Consider the following 14,779-nt stretch of genomic DNA (forward strand, 5'->3'; position numbering starts at 1 on the left):
AATGTAACCCTTTCTGATGTAATCAAACTATCCTGAGTTTTAGACGTCTCCTCTCTGTAGAGTGTGGGTGCAGTTTAAATAAAGGTCTCTGGGTGTATATTTGTGGATAGTCCGTGTTTCCTTCTAGATCGTAGCTCTGACGCTCACCAATCCTCACCTGTTGCTTGAACAGCGTCAGGACTGTGGGTGGACTGTGAGGAGATTTCATGTCTTGACTTCAGTGGCATCTTTCCATCCTGTGGCCAGCTTGTTATTGAGTAGCTCATTACTGGTAATGATAGCCTGGATTCTATCCCTACAGTTCAGATGGGTTTTCAGCACCTTCTGGAGGTTTTGGCTTCACCTTCCTGAATCCTCATGGTTTCCGTTAGTCTGTGGAATACCCAGGTACTTGTAGCTGTCCTGGATGTATGCTATCATGCCTTCTAGCCGCTCCACCTCACTTTCCCACCATTTGGCCACACTTATACAGTCTGAATATGTCAGATCCAGTGGGGGCAGTGCATCAGCTTGGTATACTCTGCACTTGATGGTGACATGTGGAATTGCCCTGCAGTTCACGCCTCCAGTGTTTCCTTCCACAGTCTCACTGAGTTCCTAATGTATGTTATTAGTGTTGTACAGTGCCAAGCACATCCATGTGTGGGGCATTGATCTGCATTAACTGACAACTGTTGTTGTGATTTGTCGATGTATAAATAAATTGAAAGTTGAGGCTTTGTTGTAGTCCAGGTGCTGCTCAGGTTAGTCAGTCTGCTCTTGGTGTACTGCTCTCTCAACCCAGAGTGGATGCTTTGGTGCTCTGGTGTTATTTTTAATGCCTTTCTGAGCTGTGCTTATGTGTTGACTCATGTGCTAACTCAAAGTACACTTTTTCCATTTCTCTGTGTGTGTGTGTGTGTGTGTGTCTTCACTAAGGTTGTGATACTTTGTGCCTGCAAACATCACAAAGTGGGACCTTTGCATAGTCACGGAGCAGAAGAAGAACAGTATTGAAGGTTTTGCACCAAGTAATCCAAAATACAGAGTAATGCATCACATAAATAATAACATTGACATATTTTTTTGCAATAGATGTGTAAAAATAAAATAAAATAAAAAAGTTAATATGTGACTACCACCACCTGGGACCTCAGTAGTTTCCTAACCATGACCGCTTTTGATAGTTTGGCTTCTGTTGGCCCCGTGTTAAATAACGCGGGACCATTGATCTTTGTTGTGCACAACACAATATGTCTGGTCTGGTGTACAGAGCAGCTTTATGCCAGCTGAATGCATCTCACCCAGGCTGTCAAAACCACAAAACTGCTTTCTGCCACAGCGTTGGTACGCATGTGACGCATATGACGCTACTGTATTTCTGGTGCTCTGTGGGTTGACACTACATGTACATCTCCTTCTCAAGTTAATCTCTCATTGACACTTTTTTCACTTGAGAACGAGGTGCATCTGTTGAAGAGTGCCCATAGTTTGGCACATCATGTAGGACAGTAAGGGTCACAAGAGCAGAGGTGTGAGTCTTCTGTGAAATACTGCCCGACTTTGACAAATGGGCAGAGAGAGGAGAAAAGTGGACTTGTGGTCCTGCAGAGATGGCATATTTGTAGTCTGCAGGCAGATGAGGGACTGCCCGTCTGGTGCAGAGAGCTATGTGGTCAAAGGGAGGCAGTGCAAAATATATGTGGTACAGCTTGTCTGTGGGCCACTCATGCTTGTGCTGTTGTTGGTTTTAGAAAAACAAAGTTCTAACATAAAAGTTCCCTTCCTTATTCTCACCTATTCTAGTTCATGCATTTATTACTTCCAGGCTGGACGACTGTAATTCATTATTATCAGGATGTCCAAAAAACTCACTGAAAAGCCTTCAGCTGATCCAAAATGCTGCAGCAAGAGTCCTGACAGGGACTAGAAAGAGAGAGCATATTTCTCCTGTTTTGGCTTCCCTTCATTGGCTTCCTGTTAAATCCAGAATTCAAAATCCTGCTCCTCACATTCAAGGTCTTAAATAATCAGGCCCCATCTTATCTTAATGACCTTGTAGTACCATATCACCCTATTAGAGCACTTCGCTCTCGCTCTGCAGGCCTACTTGTTGTTCCTAGAGTATTTAAAAGTAGAATGGGAGGGAGAGCCTTCAGTTTTCAGGCCCCTCTTCTGTGGAACCAGCTTCCAGTTTGGATTCAGGAGACAGACACTATCTCTACTTTCAAGATTAGGCTTCAAACTTTCCTTTTTGCTAAAGCATATAGTTAGGGCTGGACCAGGTGACCCTGAATCCTCCCTTAGTTATGCTGCAATAGACATAGGCTGCTGGGGATTCCCATGATGCACTGGGTGTTTCTTCTTCACTCACTATGTATTAATAGACCTCTCTGCATTGAATCATATCTGTTATTAACCTCTGTCTCTCTTCCACAGCATGTCTTTATTCTGTCTTCCTTCTCTCACCCCAACCGGTCGCAGCAGATGGCCCCGCCCCTCCCTGAGCCTGGTTCTGCCGGAGGTTTCTTCCTGTTAAAAGGGAGTTTTTCCTTCCCACTGTCGCCAAAGTGCTTGCTCATAGGGGGTCATATGATTGTTGGGTTTTTCTCTGTATCTATTATTGTACGATCTACCTTACAATATATATCTCGTAGTACCATATCACTCCAATAGACCTGTTATTTAAAAGTAGAATGGGAGGGAGAGCCTTCAGTTTTCAGGCCCCTCTTCTGTGGAACCAGCTTCCAGTTCGGATTTCCCAAACAGACACCTCGTCTGGTGTTCGGAGCAGCTTGACACCGGCTGTGAGAATCCACCTCAGGCTTTCAAAACCACAACATGTTCAATATTGGGCTTAAAATGTTTGTTTTTTATAAAGCATATAGTGAGAGCTGGATCAGGTAACCCTGAATCCTCCCTTAGATTCACTGTAATAGATGTAGGCTCCTGTGTTTTGTCCTCACCCACCTTTTTACTAATTATGTGTTTATACCCCACGGTGCATTTAATCATTAGTTATTATTAATCTCTTGCTTGGTTGTGCTGAAAGTTTCTTTCTGTTAAAATCTGTTAAATTGTTATGTTGGTTAAGTGTAATTATAACATAGTAGGAGCATCAGCGTCGGCTGCACTTCCTCTGCTAGAGGACCGAGAGCTTGAGGGTCCTGAGGACTGTGTGGACAGAGATCTGGGATGATGTTTCTGGGATCGGCTGGAGGCACTCGCTCAGCTTGGGGGTCTTTGCCCCGAGTGCTCTGATTACCACAGGGACCATTGTTGTCTTCACCCTCCACATCTTCTTGAATTTCTCTCTCAGGCCTTGATATTTCTCGAGGTTCTCGTGTTCTTTCTTCATCACTCAGTAAAGCTACATCTATCACTACAGCCATCCTCTTTCAGTCAGCTTATTCCAGCTATTGGGAGGATTTCTTGATATCTGCTGGATGGTGGATAGATGGCGCCGGTGTGTGTGGCTTACCTGCTCTGTTTGTGATTGCTTTATTGACATCTGTTTTCTTAAAAAATGTCTCCATTGTCCTGGTTTATGACTTCATCAGCATCAGAGCCACTGTTGAAGAGCGACTGGTCCCAGGATGTCAGGAGTATTGTATCCCACCTGTCTGTAGAGCGCACCAATCCTCCTTCACCAAGGCCCACCTTGCCTTCCTCCCAGGAAGAAATGCCACAGGAGACGGGGAAACGGAGCAGTGTGTTTAAAAACTGCATGGCTGCGTCTCCGATAACTGATCCCCACGTTCTTCTGAACAAACTTTCCCTGGACCTCGGGTTGTCTCTTGGCGATCCCTGGAACTGACTCACCGATGGACCGCACCTGTGCTTCTGCATCTTACTGTCCAGCTCTCATGGCATCTATCGCCCCATCTTCACAGAGGTGGAGTCTTTGGTGCACATATCTCAACTGCCATGCAGCACGTTCAGTTGCTTCAGCTTTTTTCCCCTTATTCACGGAGTGTTTGTTTGAATAGTTTTCTCTCAAACGTGGATTGAGAGAAGTTTTGTTCTCCAATGAACAAAAGTGAAACTTTTCCTGAGGAGCAGCAACTACACACAGCGCGCTTTGTTTAATAAAGCAATCTGATTCTGATCACCAGATTCTTTATCCCATCAATCGTGCGTCCCAGCCAGACATCAACCCTGTTTTTGACAGGCTGGGTCTGGTTAATGCTAGGTCACTAGCAAATAAAACCTTTATTCTAAACGACTTCTTCACCTCTCCACACCTGGATTTTCTTCTGGTGACTGAAACTTGGGCCTGTTCTCTGAACTTGTCCTTCCAGACTGTAACTAGCTCAACTCTCAAAACACATCAGAACACATAAAGAACATTTATTAAAATCCATCCAAAAACATTCATATATTTAAAACATTTATACTGTGTTAAACCTTCGTTATTCCCAAAGGTTGATTCTGTTCATCTCAGTGGGAGAAACGTTTCGTCATCCAGGTGACTTCAGTCTCAGCTGACTGCAGGTTTCCCCGAAATCTTATCAACAGTACATTTGCATAATGACTGAAACTGGAGAACAATGGCTGGCTGTGATGTCAGTTCCTTCCTTGTCATGACCATTAATCAACAACCACAGATTAATGGCCATGAGTACCATTCACAGAGAGTTGGGGAATGGCTGCCATCACAGCATGTAAGATGGTGACAGATGTACCCTTAGGCCCCCTCCTCGATTCAGAGATGGTCTTTCCCTTTTCACGTAAATGGGCTCCTTGACTCCGCCCTCAAACCAGCGTTCCTCCCTGTCCAGGATGTTACATCCTCATCATTGAGAGAGTGTCACTGGCCTGTAGGTGTAAATAGACTGCAGAGTCCTGGCCTGACGAGGTGGCTCTGCTGTGTGTGGATGTAAATGTTTCTCCCACTGAAAACTTTCAGATGACCAGAATCAACCTTTTGGGATGAGTGAGCATGACATTACAACCCCCATTATTGTTTTCATTAATTATACTATAAATTTGCTTTGTGCATACATGATTCTTGTTTATGTTAGGTGTGTTAGGGACACCAGACCGACCTCTCCTTTCAACTTGGACCAAACGGCCTCATTGTCCCTAACCCAAAGTGTTTCCCAACACATTTAATAAAAAGGATTTTAAGTGATACTAAGGTCAGCCACATCCAAGCTGCCATTCACTTTGCTTTTGGACACGGTTTGTCCCACAAATCAGTTCAACACATAATTCATTAAGAATCATCATGACTTTGTGCTGTAGTGGAAACAAAGTAGCAAGAAATAATCATCTTGGTATAATATGGGTACTGACAATTGTTACTCATGCTTTGTCATTTGGATTTAAAATGTTCCCATTTCAGAACTACTGCTTTGTTTTCACATTCCTTGTTGAACCAGTTTAAAAGGCAACAGCTTTCCCACTAAACTGAACCATTCTAATAACACTATCGGGCATCCCATATTCCTTCATCACTGCCCACATTTAGGAATGTGAAACAGTCTTCTTGCTGCTGAATGAAGCAGTTAACCACTTGACAAGATGTACTCTGGATATTTTTCCATCTCTGCCGAAGCCACTGAAGGATGTGTTTGACTCTGTGTGTATGAGTGTGCTGTCTGTTATTGCAGCGTCCAGATTGGTCCAAGTTTGTGTTACAAACATACACACTCACTCTGTAAAACGTATAAAGTCTTGTCTTACTTCAGTTTTCTGTAAGCTACTTTCTGCTTTTTGGCCAAATAGGCCGGGCAGGCGATCGTGGCTCACGAGTTGGGAGTTCGCCTTGTAATCGGAAGGTTGCTGGTTCAAGCCCCGTCTCCGACAGTCTCGGTCGTTGTGTCCTTGGGCAAGACACTTCACCTGCTCCCTACTGGTGGTGGTCAGAGGGCCCGGTGGCGTTAGTGTCCGGCAGCCTCGCCTCTTGTCAGTGCGCCCCAGGGTGGCTGTGGCTACACTGTAGCTTACCGTCACTAGTGTGTGAATGTGTGGATGACTGGATGTGTAAAGCGCTTTGGGGTTCTTAGGGACTAGTAAAGCGCTATACAAACACAGGCCACTGTGCTTCTTTTGGGTGCAGTTACCTGCGTATCCTTTTATCTTATATGTTATTTATTATAAAGACTATTTTGCTTTCCTTTCAGGCTCGAAACATCAGGACGTCTGAACTGGCAGCTATCAAGATTGTCAAGCTCGACTCAGGTGTGTTAAAAGCCCAAACACAGCACAGGAAGTGCACAGTAAGGTGTCCATTCAACGTCCATAGTTCCCAGTATTGGTCAGTTTCAGTGAAACTTGCAAATAATATTACTCAGGGTCACATCAGCTGTTTTACAGTTTACAGCACAGCAACAACAGGATTAAGCAATCAAGCAATGGCTTATTATATTGCTTTGTCACACATGTTGCTAACTGTGATGTTATTGCTCTGATCACAGAGGCGTGGCTGGGCCCTCCTATCACCACTATGCTATTATCAGTAATATTCATTTCTTTATTATAGATGAAGTGTGAGTGAGAGTGGGGTCATGTTTACAATCCAATCAAATTCTTTTACATCCAGGTCAACTTCAGGATTTATGGGTGAAAAATTGACGAAAGGCCTGATAACTACGATTATTAGAAGTCTGCTGTGTTCATATAGAAAGTACTAAAGAGTCAAAGTGGTAATGCTGTATGGAGCTTTGTGTAAGTCTTTGTTACTGCCATCTTTGCTTTCATGGACTTCTTTTTAAAGGAAGGTGTTTTGCACTACAAAGATTTTCTTCTGGATTTGTCCCGTATATATTGTCCAGTATATGGGTTATACTGGAATGATATAAGGAACGGATTGAGTCCTTTTCTAGCTTAGAAATGAAAAAAAGTGAACCTATCCTTGAATAACTAATAGTGCCATTTGAGTAGTTGTAAAAAACAGACCTGATTTCACTGTATCCAACACAGCTGATAACACTGAGCACCACGTGGGTGTGCAGTATTTTTTTCCACTAAAAGAATTTCCCAGATTCACTACATCCCTTGCTCCATGGAGAAGCTACCAGTCCTCCCAATTGTCTAGCTATGTTTTGCTGTTCTGTAACTGTGTGAAGTTAGCTGTCATGAGTCAGTAAACCCTCGCTGTGCTGTCTGTGCTCAGGTGATGACATCACCCCCATCCAGCAGGAGATTACCATGATGAAGGAGTGCAAGCACAAAAACATCGTGGCCTACTTTGGGAGCTACCACAGGTGCTGGGTGTTTTCTGATGTGTGGAATTCCTCGGATTGTTGGTGGACTGAAATATGTGGAATTTGACTTTTATCTTGCACGCGCTGAATTCCTCTCCCACTCCTTCAACTGCTTAGTTACATTGTTGGCCCACCAGCTCATGCATGATACTGTGTGCTTGTGGGAGTAAATGCATTGACTTCATTATATTAAGGCCTGTCTGCTTCCTTCTTAAACGCAGTACTTGTTTTTAACCAATGCCTGCACAGCTGTTCAGCCACAGAGAGCAGCACGCATGTCAGACATGTCAAATAAAAGCTGAGTGTCTCTCTTTAGAAACACCAAGCTGTGGATCTGCATGGAGTACTGCGGTGGAGGCTCCCTGCAGGATATCTACCATGGTAAAAACACACACATCTAAAATTCATGTCAGAACACGACGCATCTACTGTCCTCGATCGGCTGAATTCACAGCATGTGATTAAATTAGTGTCGTCCATTCTTAGTAATGAGGGCCTGTGATTGACTGGGTGAATCTCTGAATGTACCTCACGTGGATTGGATACGAGAAAGGATTGTCATTAAGGGAAATGTAATTAAATAATTATCAGTCATAGATTCTAGTTTGTCCTTCTGTGAACCAACTAATATGTATTAAAATAAAAACAAAGACTGCTAGCCTAACATATAAGTGGTGAACTACTCAAAGAGAGAGGAATAAGAGGAAATGTTTCCTTCTCAGGACCAGGAATTATTTTTAGGCACTGCAAAGCAAGAAACAACTAAAAAGCTAAAATCACAAACTAAAGCTATATGTTGCATTTCTTTCTGTCGTTACACTTTCCAAATGAGCCAATAAGGATGAATACGACCATAGTGGAGCTGTTTAAACATAACTATATGAGTACTGTTTCCACCCGATGAGTCTGAGTGAGGCAGCTGAAGCATTTCCCAGCATGTCCAACTGTAACTACCACTTTAACGCTCAGTCATTTGAATAGTTGGTATAAAGCAGATGTGGAAGTAGGCACAATGATCCACTCTTACTCTCATGTCTCACAGCTGTTAATCAGACTCTTTTCCACAGTGACGGGTCCACTGAAGGAGAAGCAGATAGCATTTGTGTGCAGGGAAACTCTCCAGGTAAGGCTTTTCAGTCCAGGAAGCTTGTTACTGTTGCACTGCAAAGTCTTTACAGACACCCTGCTGACACAATGAGTCATGTGTTTTTTCCCAACTTCAGAGCAGCTCCAGTCGTGCCAGACCACTAAGTGCATTGTAGATGTTCTGAAACTGCCTCTGCAGTAGAACATGATAAATGGTCTGGTCCTGATATAGCTCTTTTCTTTCTAACGAAGTGCTACAAGTCCCTTTCACCTATATACAGTTGTACTCACACTGCAGTTCATTTTATTCCTTTAATTCCTTTTAAACAATCACACACACATGCTCACCGCAATAAATGCGTAGGATGCGGTTCAGTGTCTTTACCAGGGGCGGGTGGATACGCAGGTGGGAGGAGCTGCCAACATTCTGGTGGTGCTGGAAAACCCACCTGACCTCTTGAGCCACAGCAGCCATACGGCACACTGTGTTTTCATAGACCGTGACCTTCTGCCCACTCAAAGCTTTGTTGGATGATCAGCTTTGCAGACTGACAGCAAAAAACACCAGAAAAAGTGCTTCCAAAACTTTCACCAGTGCTGTACACGATCAGTGAGTCTGCATTCAAAGCACGTAAAGGTTACAAAAATCAAACTAAGGAAACATAGAGATATTGTTCCTGATCATGCAAGACTAGATGAAGATGGGGATCACTCCTCAGTGGAGAGCATGCTCTCCTACTGCCTGGGTGGAGTGCTGTGCAGTGGGTCATTAACACCGCCCAAATCATTGGCTGCCCTCTGCCACCCCTGGAGACTGTTAGTCAGTCAGTTCAGCTGTATGTTTTCTCTCTCTTCCCAGTTCAGTGTTGTAAACCATGACTTAAGCAGTAATTAAATACATTCTCACAGTAATCGGCTGATTTCCATCTTTTCCAGGGCCTGTATCACTTGCACGAAACTGGCAAAATGCACAGGGACATAAAGGTACAGCTGTTTAGTTGTTACTGTTTAATAGTGACGCTCAGACTGTGGATCATCCTGTGAACAAGCTTGGATCTTTATTGTCTTTGCAGGGAGCCAATATCCTTTTGACCGAGCGTGGAGATGTGAAACTGGGTCAGTGTGATTTGCAGTACTTATGCAGGCTTAGGTAAGCACGATGTTGGATTTTAGCTGCACTGTGACCCTGCGTCTCTCCTCTGTGTCCAGCTGATTTTGGAATCGCAGCAGAGATCAGTGCCTCTGTGGCCAAGAGGAAGTCATTTATTGGAACTCCTTACTGGTAAGATGAATACATCACCACTAACCCTAACCTTACCAAACCCTGAGCAAACAGTGTCTGTCTGTCGATGGTGACACAGACCTCTCTGTTTTTCTACAGTGCTGCTATCACTGTGAGCTTGGTATGCTGCCAGCGCTCTTTGTCTTTATGCTCAGCTGTAGGTTCATCTGTTGTGCTTTTGTGTCACAGTATCAGTTAAGTGTTCTGCTTTCACTTTAGCTGAATTCGTGTCTGTTTTATAGCCTCGGTTCAATATATCAGCCTGTTTAAGGTTAGGGTTTTTAACCTCATACGTTATCAGAATTAACCAGACAAATCGATCCGCCTCATAAGAGCGGGCTTGCATCAGCAGCCGCAGAATGGAGGAGGAGTATCAGTCCCGTGTGTGTGCTGGGATGAGCTTTCCTGTGCTCGTACTTTCATGGCATGTCTATGTCTGTCAGTCTATGAGTTGCCGACTAACCCTCAGAAAGCATCTACTAAACCAAAGTCTATGAAAGAAAATGTGCAAAGGACAGATTTGTTTTAGTTCGATTTACAATAAAGTGATAAAAAACACACGACCTGTCTTTCTCCATATAGGTAAACATATTTATCTTTAGGTGAAGCACTGCTACAGTTATTGCAACGATACCTGATCACTTCAAGGATCAAGTTTCTAACAAAGCCACAGACCGCTCGCAGTCAGCTGCCATCTTCAAATATTGATGTTTCACAGATTTGTCATTGAAAGTTAATATGAGTGGTTGACTCCTGGACACACCTGTTTGCGAATCAGGCCCACTAACTCTTCCTCTCTGAGCAGGATGGCTCCAGAGGTGGCTGCGGTGGAGAAGAAGGGTGGCTATAACCACCTGTGTGATATCTGGGCCGTCGGCATCACTGCCATCGAGCTGGCAGAGCTGCAGCCGCCCATGTTTGACCTGCACCCAATGAGGTGAGTCAGCATAAACAATGGGGACTGGACAAACAGTTGGAGACAGACAGACTTGGCAGACTCTGGGTGATTGCTGCTTGGACATTTTCCAGTCCAGTGACGTCTCTCACACTGTTTTTCAGAGCGCTGATGCTGATGTCCAAGAGCAGCTTCCAGCCTCCAAAACTTAAGGACAAAGCCAAGTGGTAAATGTGCTGCTGATGGTCTGAAATTCAAGTGCATAAGCACCTGTGATCTGATCAGTATCTTCCTCACTGCTGATACATGTATCTTTGTCTTCCTCTGTCTGCAGGTCTGCTGGCTTCCATAGCTTTGTGAAGATGTCTCTCATTAAAAGCACTCGTAAGCGGCCCTCAGCTGAGACACTGCTGCAGGTTAGTTTGTCACTAAACAAGGAAAAACGAACCAACCGTCCGTCTTCACACTGGCACTGTTGTGTGTACAGTAGCTGTAAGCACATCTTTCTCTTCTGTTTGTAACATTAGCACAAAGGGAGGTGGTTGGCCGAGGCTGGCTGTTACGAGAGCGACTGGAAATGATTGCATTGCATTTGTACAGTTTATACTGGGAGCTATTCAGTAAAATTTCACATGCTGATGAACATGTGATATTACACAAAATCTAAATGTCACATTTTGCTACAAATATTACAGAGCTGTCAAATCAGCAGATATCAAATGATGTACGATCAAAAACATCCGAGCCCTCAGTGCGTGGGTCGCTTGCTCTGCTGGTGGAGATATAGTTCTGTCCATCTCCATCCAGTTAAGGGCTGTGGGGAATGGGAGGTGGGGTGCACCCAGGACAGGAAGGAAGCTGGAGTACCCAGACACAGAAAGGCCACCAGCTGATCTGAGCCCAGGACCTTCTTGCTGTATGGCCACAGTACCCCAAAATTACATTTATAGCTAATTGGGTTTGGGTTTTTTTTTTCTATGTGGCATGTTTTGCAATGAGACTGGCTGCTATCAGCTGTTATCAAAGTACTTTTTACAACATTCACCTGCAAACATGCTCATACCGTTTGTGTTATGCCTTTAATTTCTTTCATACACAGTCGCATACGTCCTGCTTTTTGATTGGACCTCATAGTCAGTTTAGAAATAATACAGAAGTGGACAGATTTATGAAAATGTCATTTTTTAAATGTATCTCCCAAGTGCTGTTAAACAGAGTAAGAGCTTTAATACCGCATTTCTAAAAATCTAGTTACATTGTTACATTATTTGCACACAGAAACATAATGTCTTAGTCTTTTATTTTCCATGTCCTCCATGTGTTTCTCAGCGAGCTGAGCAATCTTAAGTATTTGTAACAATTAACAGTGTCAATGTCACAGCCATGAAGGGTTCGAATATGGACTCTAGAGCTTCAGGCTTCTTCAGGCAAGAGATTTCTGAAATGTCGAAAGTCGACCGCAGGTTTGCAGTGGTCAAAGGGCAGAGCCAGTGTTATGTAAAATGTTGCTCTCTTTCACTTGTTGCTGCGCATCAGACATAAGAAACTTTATTTTCTTTGTACTGTAAGACAAAAACAAAGCGAAAGAGAGACCTGAGATTAGCGCCATCATTTCCCGTTTAAGGTGTGTGCCTTCTTTCTTTAGCATCCGTTTGTGACACAGCTGTTGACCCGTAACTTGATCATTGAGCTGCTGGACATGGCCAACAACCCCGAGCTCCACACTCCCCACACAAACACCATGGATGACATTGAGCTGGAGGTCAGTTCTCACAGCGTAGCTAAACTCACTGGATAAGGACATTTGATTTTGTACACTGTGGATTTGAAACCAAACAATTAAGATGTTATCAACGTGCAGCTTCATTCGAGTAGTGTGTTACCTGTTTAGGGTTAGTGTCTTTTCTAAACATGGTGTTCCATTTCAGATGCTTAAAAGTGACTGAACACTCGTGTTTCCGTTCTATTTCACAAGGAGTTAAACGGATTAAATATCTGGAGCTTTCAACATGGATCATTTGGGTTCTTTTTCTCTGGAAATCAACAATCTGGTACTTTGGTAAAAGGAAACCTACACTCTGCAAGAACACTATCGATGAGGTCGTCTTAATATTGTTTTCAAGAGAAGCCTTCACAAATGGAAATACAGAGTTTACAACAAGGTGCAATCCACTGGTTACACTCGGGAACATGAAGGCCATATTAGACTTTGACTGAAAACACCTTTGGAGCATGTCCATTCTGGAAAGATGAACTTGTACCAGAACAATGAGAAGATAAAAGTATAGAGAAGGAGATCGGTTGCATGCATGGCTGCCAGTGAAGCCAGGTCAGTAGAGTTTATTGATGATGTGACTGCTGGATGAATTCAGGAGTGCACAGGGCGATAACCTCACGCTGCAAAACTAACCAGACAGAGCTTCACTGTGCACATAACAGCGAGCAAACTGCTAAACCCAAGAATTCTCAATTTCCAATGGTCAAGTCAGTCACCTGATATCAGACCCACAGAGCGTGCTTGTCAGTGACTGAAAACAAAACTGCACGTAGAGAGTGACCAGCAAACCAGCTGCAGTGGGACGTGGCTGCAGTAAAGGCCTGACAGAGCACTGAAGGGAGGAAACCTGCATTTAGTCTAAAGTTCATCCAAGAACATCCAAACAGTCACTGTGAGCCTCTGAAGATGGGGACTGAAAATCTGCACTTTAATCACATCTTGATTGTTTGATTCCAAGTCCACTGTGATGATGTACAGAGGTGAACTTACAGAAATGCTCTTCCTTCGGAAAAGCTGGGATTGACTTGTTTCCGCAGTGATTTGTGTCTGTACGGTTTTTGCTGTCTTGACAGGTTGGGGTAATGGCTCCTGACAAGATTCAGTCAGCAGGGAAACACCTGCCTGTGGAAAGGACACCGTCTGAACAACAATGTGAGTCCCGCCCCTTCCACACACACGCACACAGTGGGTGGTTCCTTAAACATAGCAGGATGAGATTCCTGGCGTCTCGTCGTCACAGTGAGGTCACCGGCTTTGTGCTAGAATGGAACAAAGGGAATAAAAACCCTGCAGCTTGTCTCTGATGCACTACACCGTGCAGTGCACTTGATGGCTGAATGTGTGCCTGTGTGTACATATGTGTACATATAATATATGTCGGTTGTACTGGGAGAGTGGTTTCATTGTCCCATTGTATTCAGCGAAGCAGCTTGTAGAATATGAATAGAAACAAAAGCCCCTCAGTGAGCGTGCTGACGGCTGCTCTCGCTCTGTAACCATCCACACGTGTGGGACGGAGGCCTCGTCAGAGGATGGCGCTGGGAACATGCCTGCTGTCTGACTTCATACTGCTCAGATGCCAATGGGCTGCTTGTGTTCCTGGTGTGACAGACTGTATTCACACACCAAATCATAAATCAGTCTGGTGTTGACCTCAACTTCCCTTACTAGTGTAGTCTAGTGTGCTAGACGCAGCCCCGTAAGCCACAAACACCTGCACTGCCCTTTGACCAGTATGGTTTTAGAGGCTTACACAGGTGCTACAATGTATCATATACTGTATCTGTCACTGTCAACACTGATACAATGTATATTGTTAGTGCCATGGTCTGTGTGTTACACCTCTATGCTTTTAGTATTGATTAAATAGTATCAGAAACAAGATTACTGTTTTATTTAGCACAGCCAGTTCATGTACATGAGTCTGGGGAAGTATAGCAAGGTCATTCAGTCTTACTGCTACACTGTGTCCCTCCAGCTTTTGCATATTTGGATGGAAGTTGTCTCGATAAATGTGCAGTTTCTAACCTTTTTACAACTGACGAGCCTGAAAACCAGTTTTCTCACCTTTGTCCATCATCTTCTTGTTGCTGTCGTCCTTTGCTGAGCTTCTGCTGCATTACTCAATACAAATAATTACTTGAAAATACAGTAATGCAGTAATTAGCCTTCACCAAGCCCTGCTCTGCAACAGTAAGGTGTTCTGCTGCATGTTTCTGCACGATGATCTTCATGCAGTAACATGACTGACCATAACTGTGACATGAGCAACCGATGACTGCTGGGCAAAATAGTTTCCAAAGTATTCACTTTGTTGAGGTGATTGAATCAGAAGATTAACTTTTGAAATGTTGAGAGCATCTTTGTAGACCGCTCCTTTGATCCCATTTCAAACAGAAAAACTTTGGACTTCTTATTCAAATTCACTTGCAGGCGTTCAGCAACACCTTGCAGAGTAACTGAGCCGAAACGCAGCAGCAGCTTCTGCTTTCTGGTTTAGTCATTTCCTCATCTCCTGCTTCAAAGCGAAATGATCATGTGATCGCTGT

General features: G+C 43.8%; 1 protein-coding gene across 3 annotated transcripts in view; it reads left to right on the plus strand.

Annotated features, from left to right (window-relative positions):
- map4k2 (mitogen-activated protein kinase kinase kinase kinase 2) overlaps nucleotides 1-14,779 on the plus strand; it is a 44,903-nt gene that overhangs the window by 9,125 nt on the left and 20,999 nt on the right. For all 3 annotated transcript variants that reach the window (XM_026161098.2, XM_080298313.1, XM_080298314.1), the window contains exons 2-13: nucleotides 6,108-6,165; nucleotides 7,100-7,190; nucleotides 7,507-7,571; nucleotides 8,258-8,313; nucleotides 9,213-9,260; nucleotides 9,350-9,392; nucleotides 9,486-9,558; nucleotides 10,364-10,495; nucleotides 10,618-10,680; nucleotides 10,788-10,869; nucleotides 12,099-12,215; nucleotides 13,304-13,382. In XM_026161098.2, coding sequence (XP_026016883.2) covers nucleotides 6,108-6,165; nucleotides 7,100-7,190; nucleotides 7,507-7,571; nucleotides 8,258-8,313; nucleotides 9,213-9,260; nucleotides 9,350-9,392; nucleotides 9,486-9,558; nucleotides 10,364-10,495; nucleotides 10,618-10,680; nucleotides 10,788-10,869; nucleotides 12,099-12,215; nucleotides 13,304-13,382 — 907 coding nt within the window. The remainder of the gene's footprint in view (nucleotides 1-6,107; nucleotides 6,166-7,099; nucleotides 7,191-7,506; nucleotides 7,572-8,257; nucleotides 8,314-9,212; nucleotides 9,261-9,349; nucleotides 9,393-9,485; nucleotides 9,559-10,363; nucleotides 10,496-10,617; nucleotides 10,681-10,787; nucleotides 10,870-12,098; nucleotides 12,216-13,303; nucleotides 13,383-14,779) is intronic.

This window comes from Astatotilapia calliptera, chromosome 3 (genome assembly GCF_964374335.1).
Source record: "Astatotilapia calliptera chromosome 3, fAstCal68.1, whole genome shotgun sequence".
NCBI lineage: Eukaryota > Metazoa > Chordata > Actinopteri > Cichliformes > Cichlidae > Astatotilapia > Astatotilapia calliptera.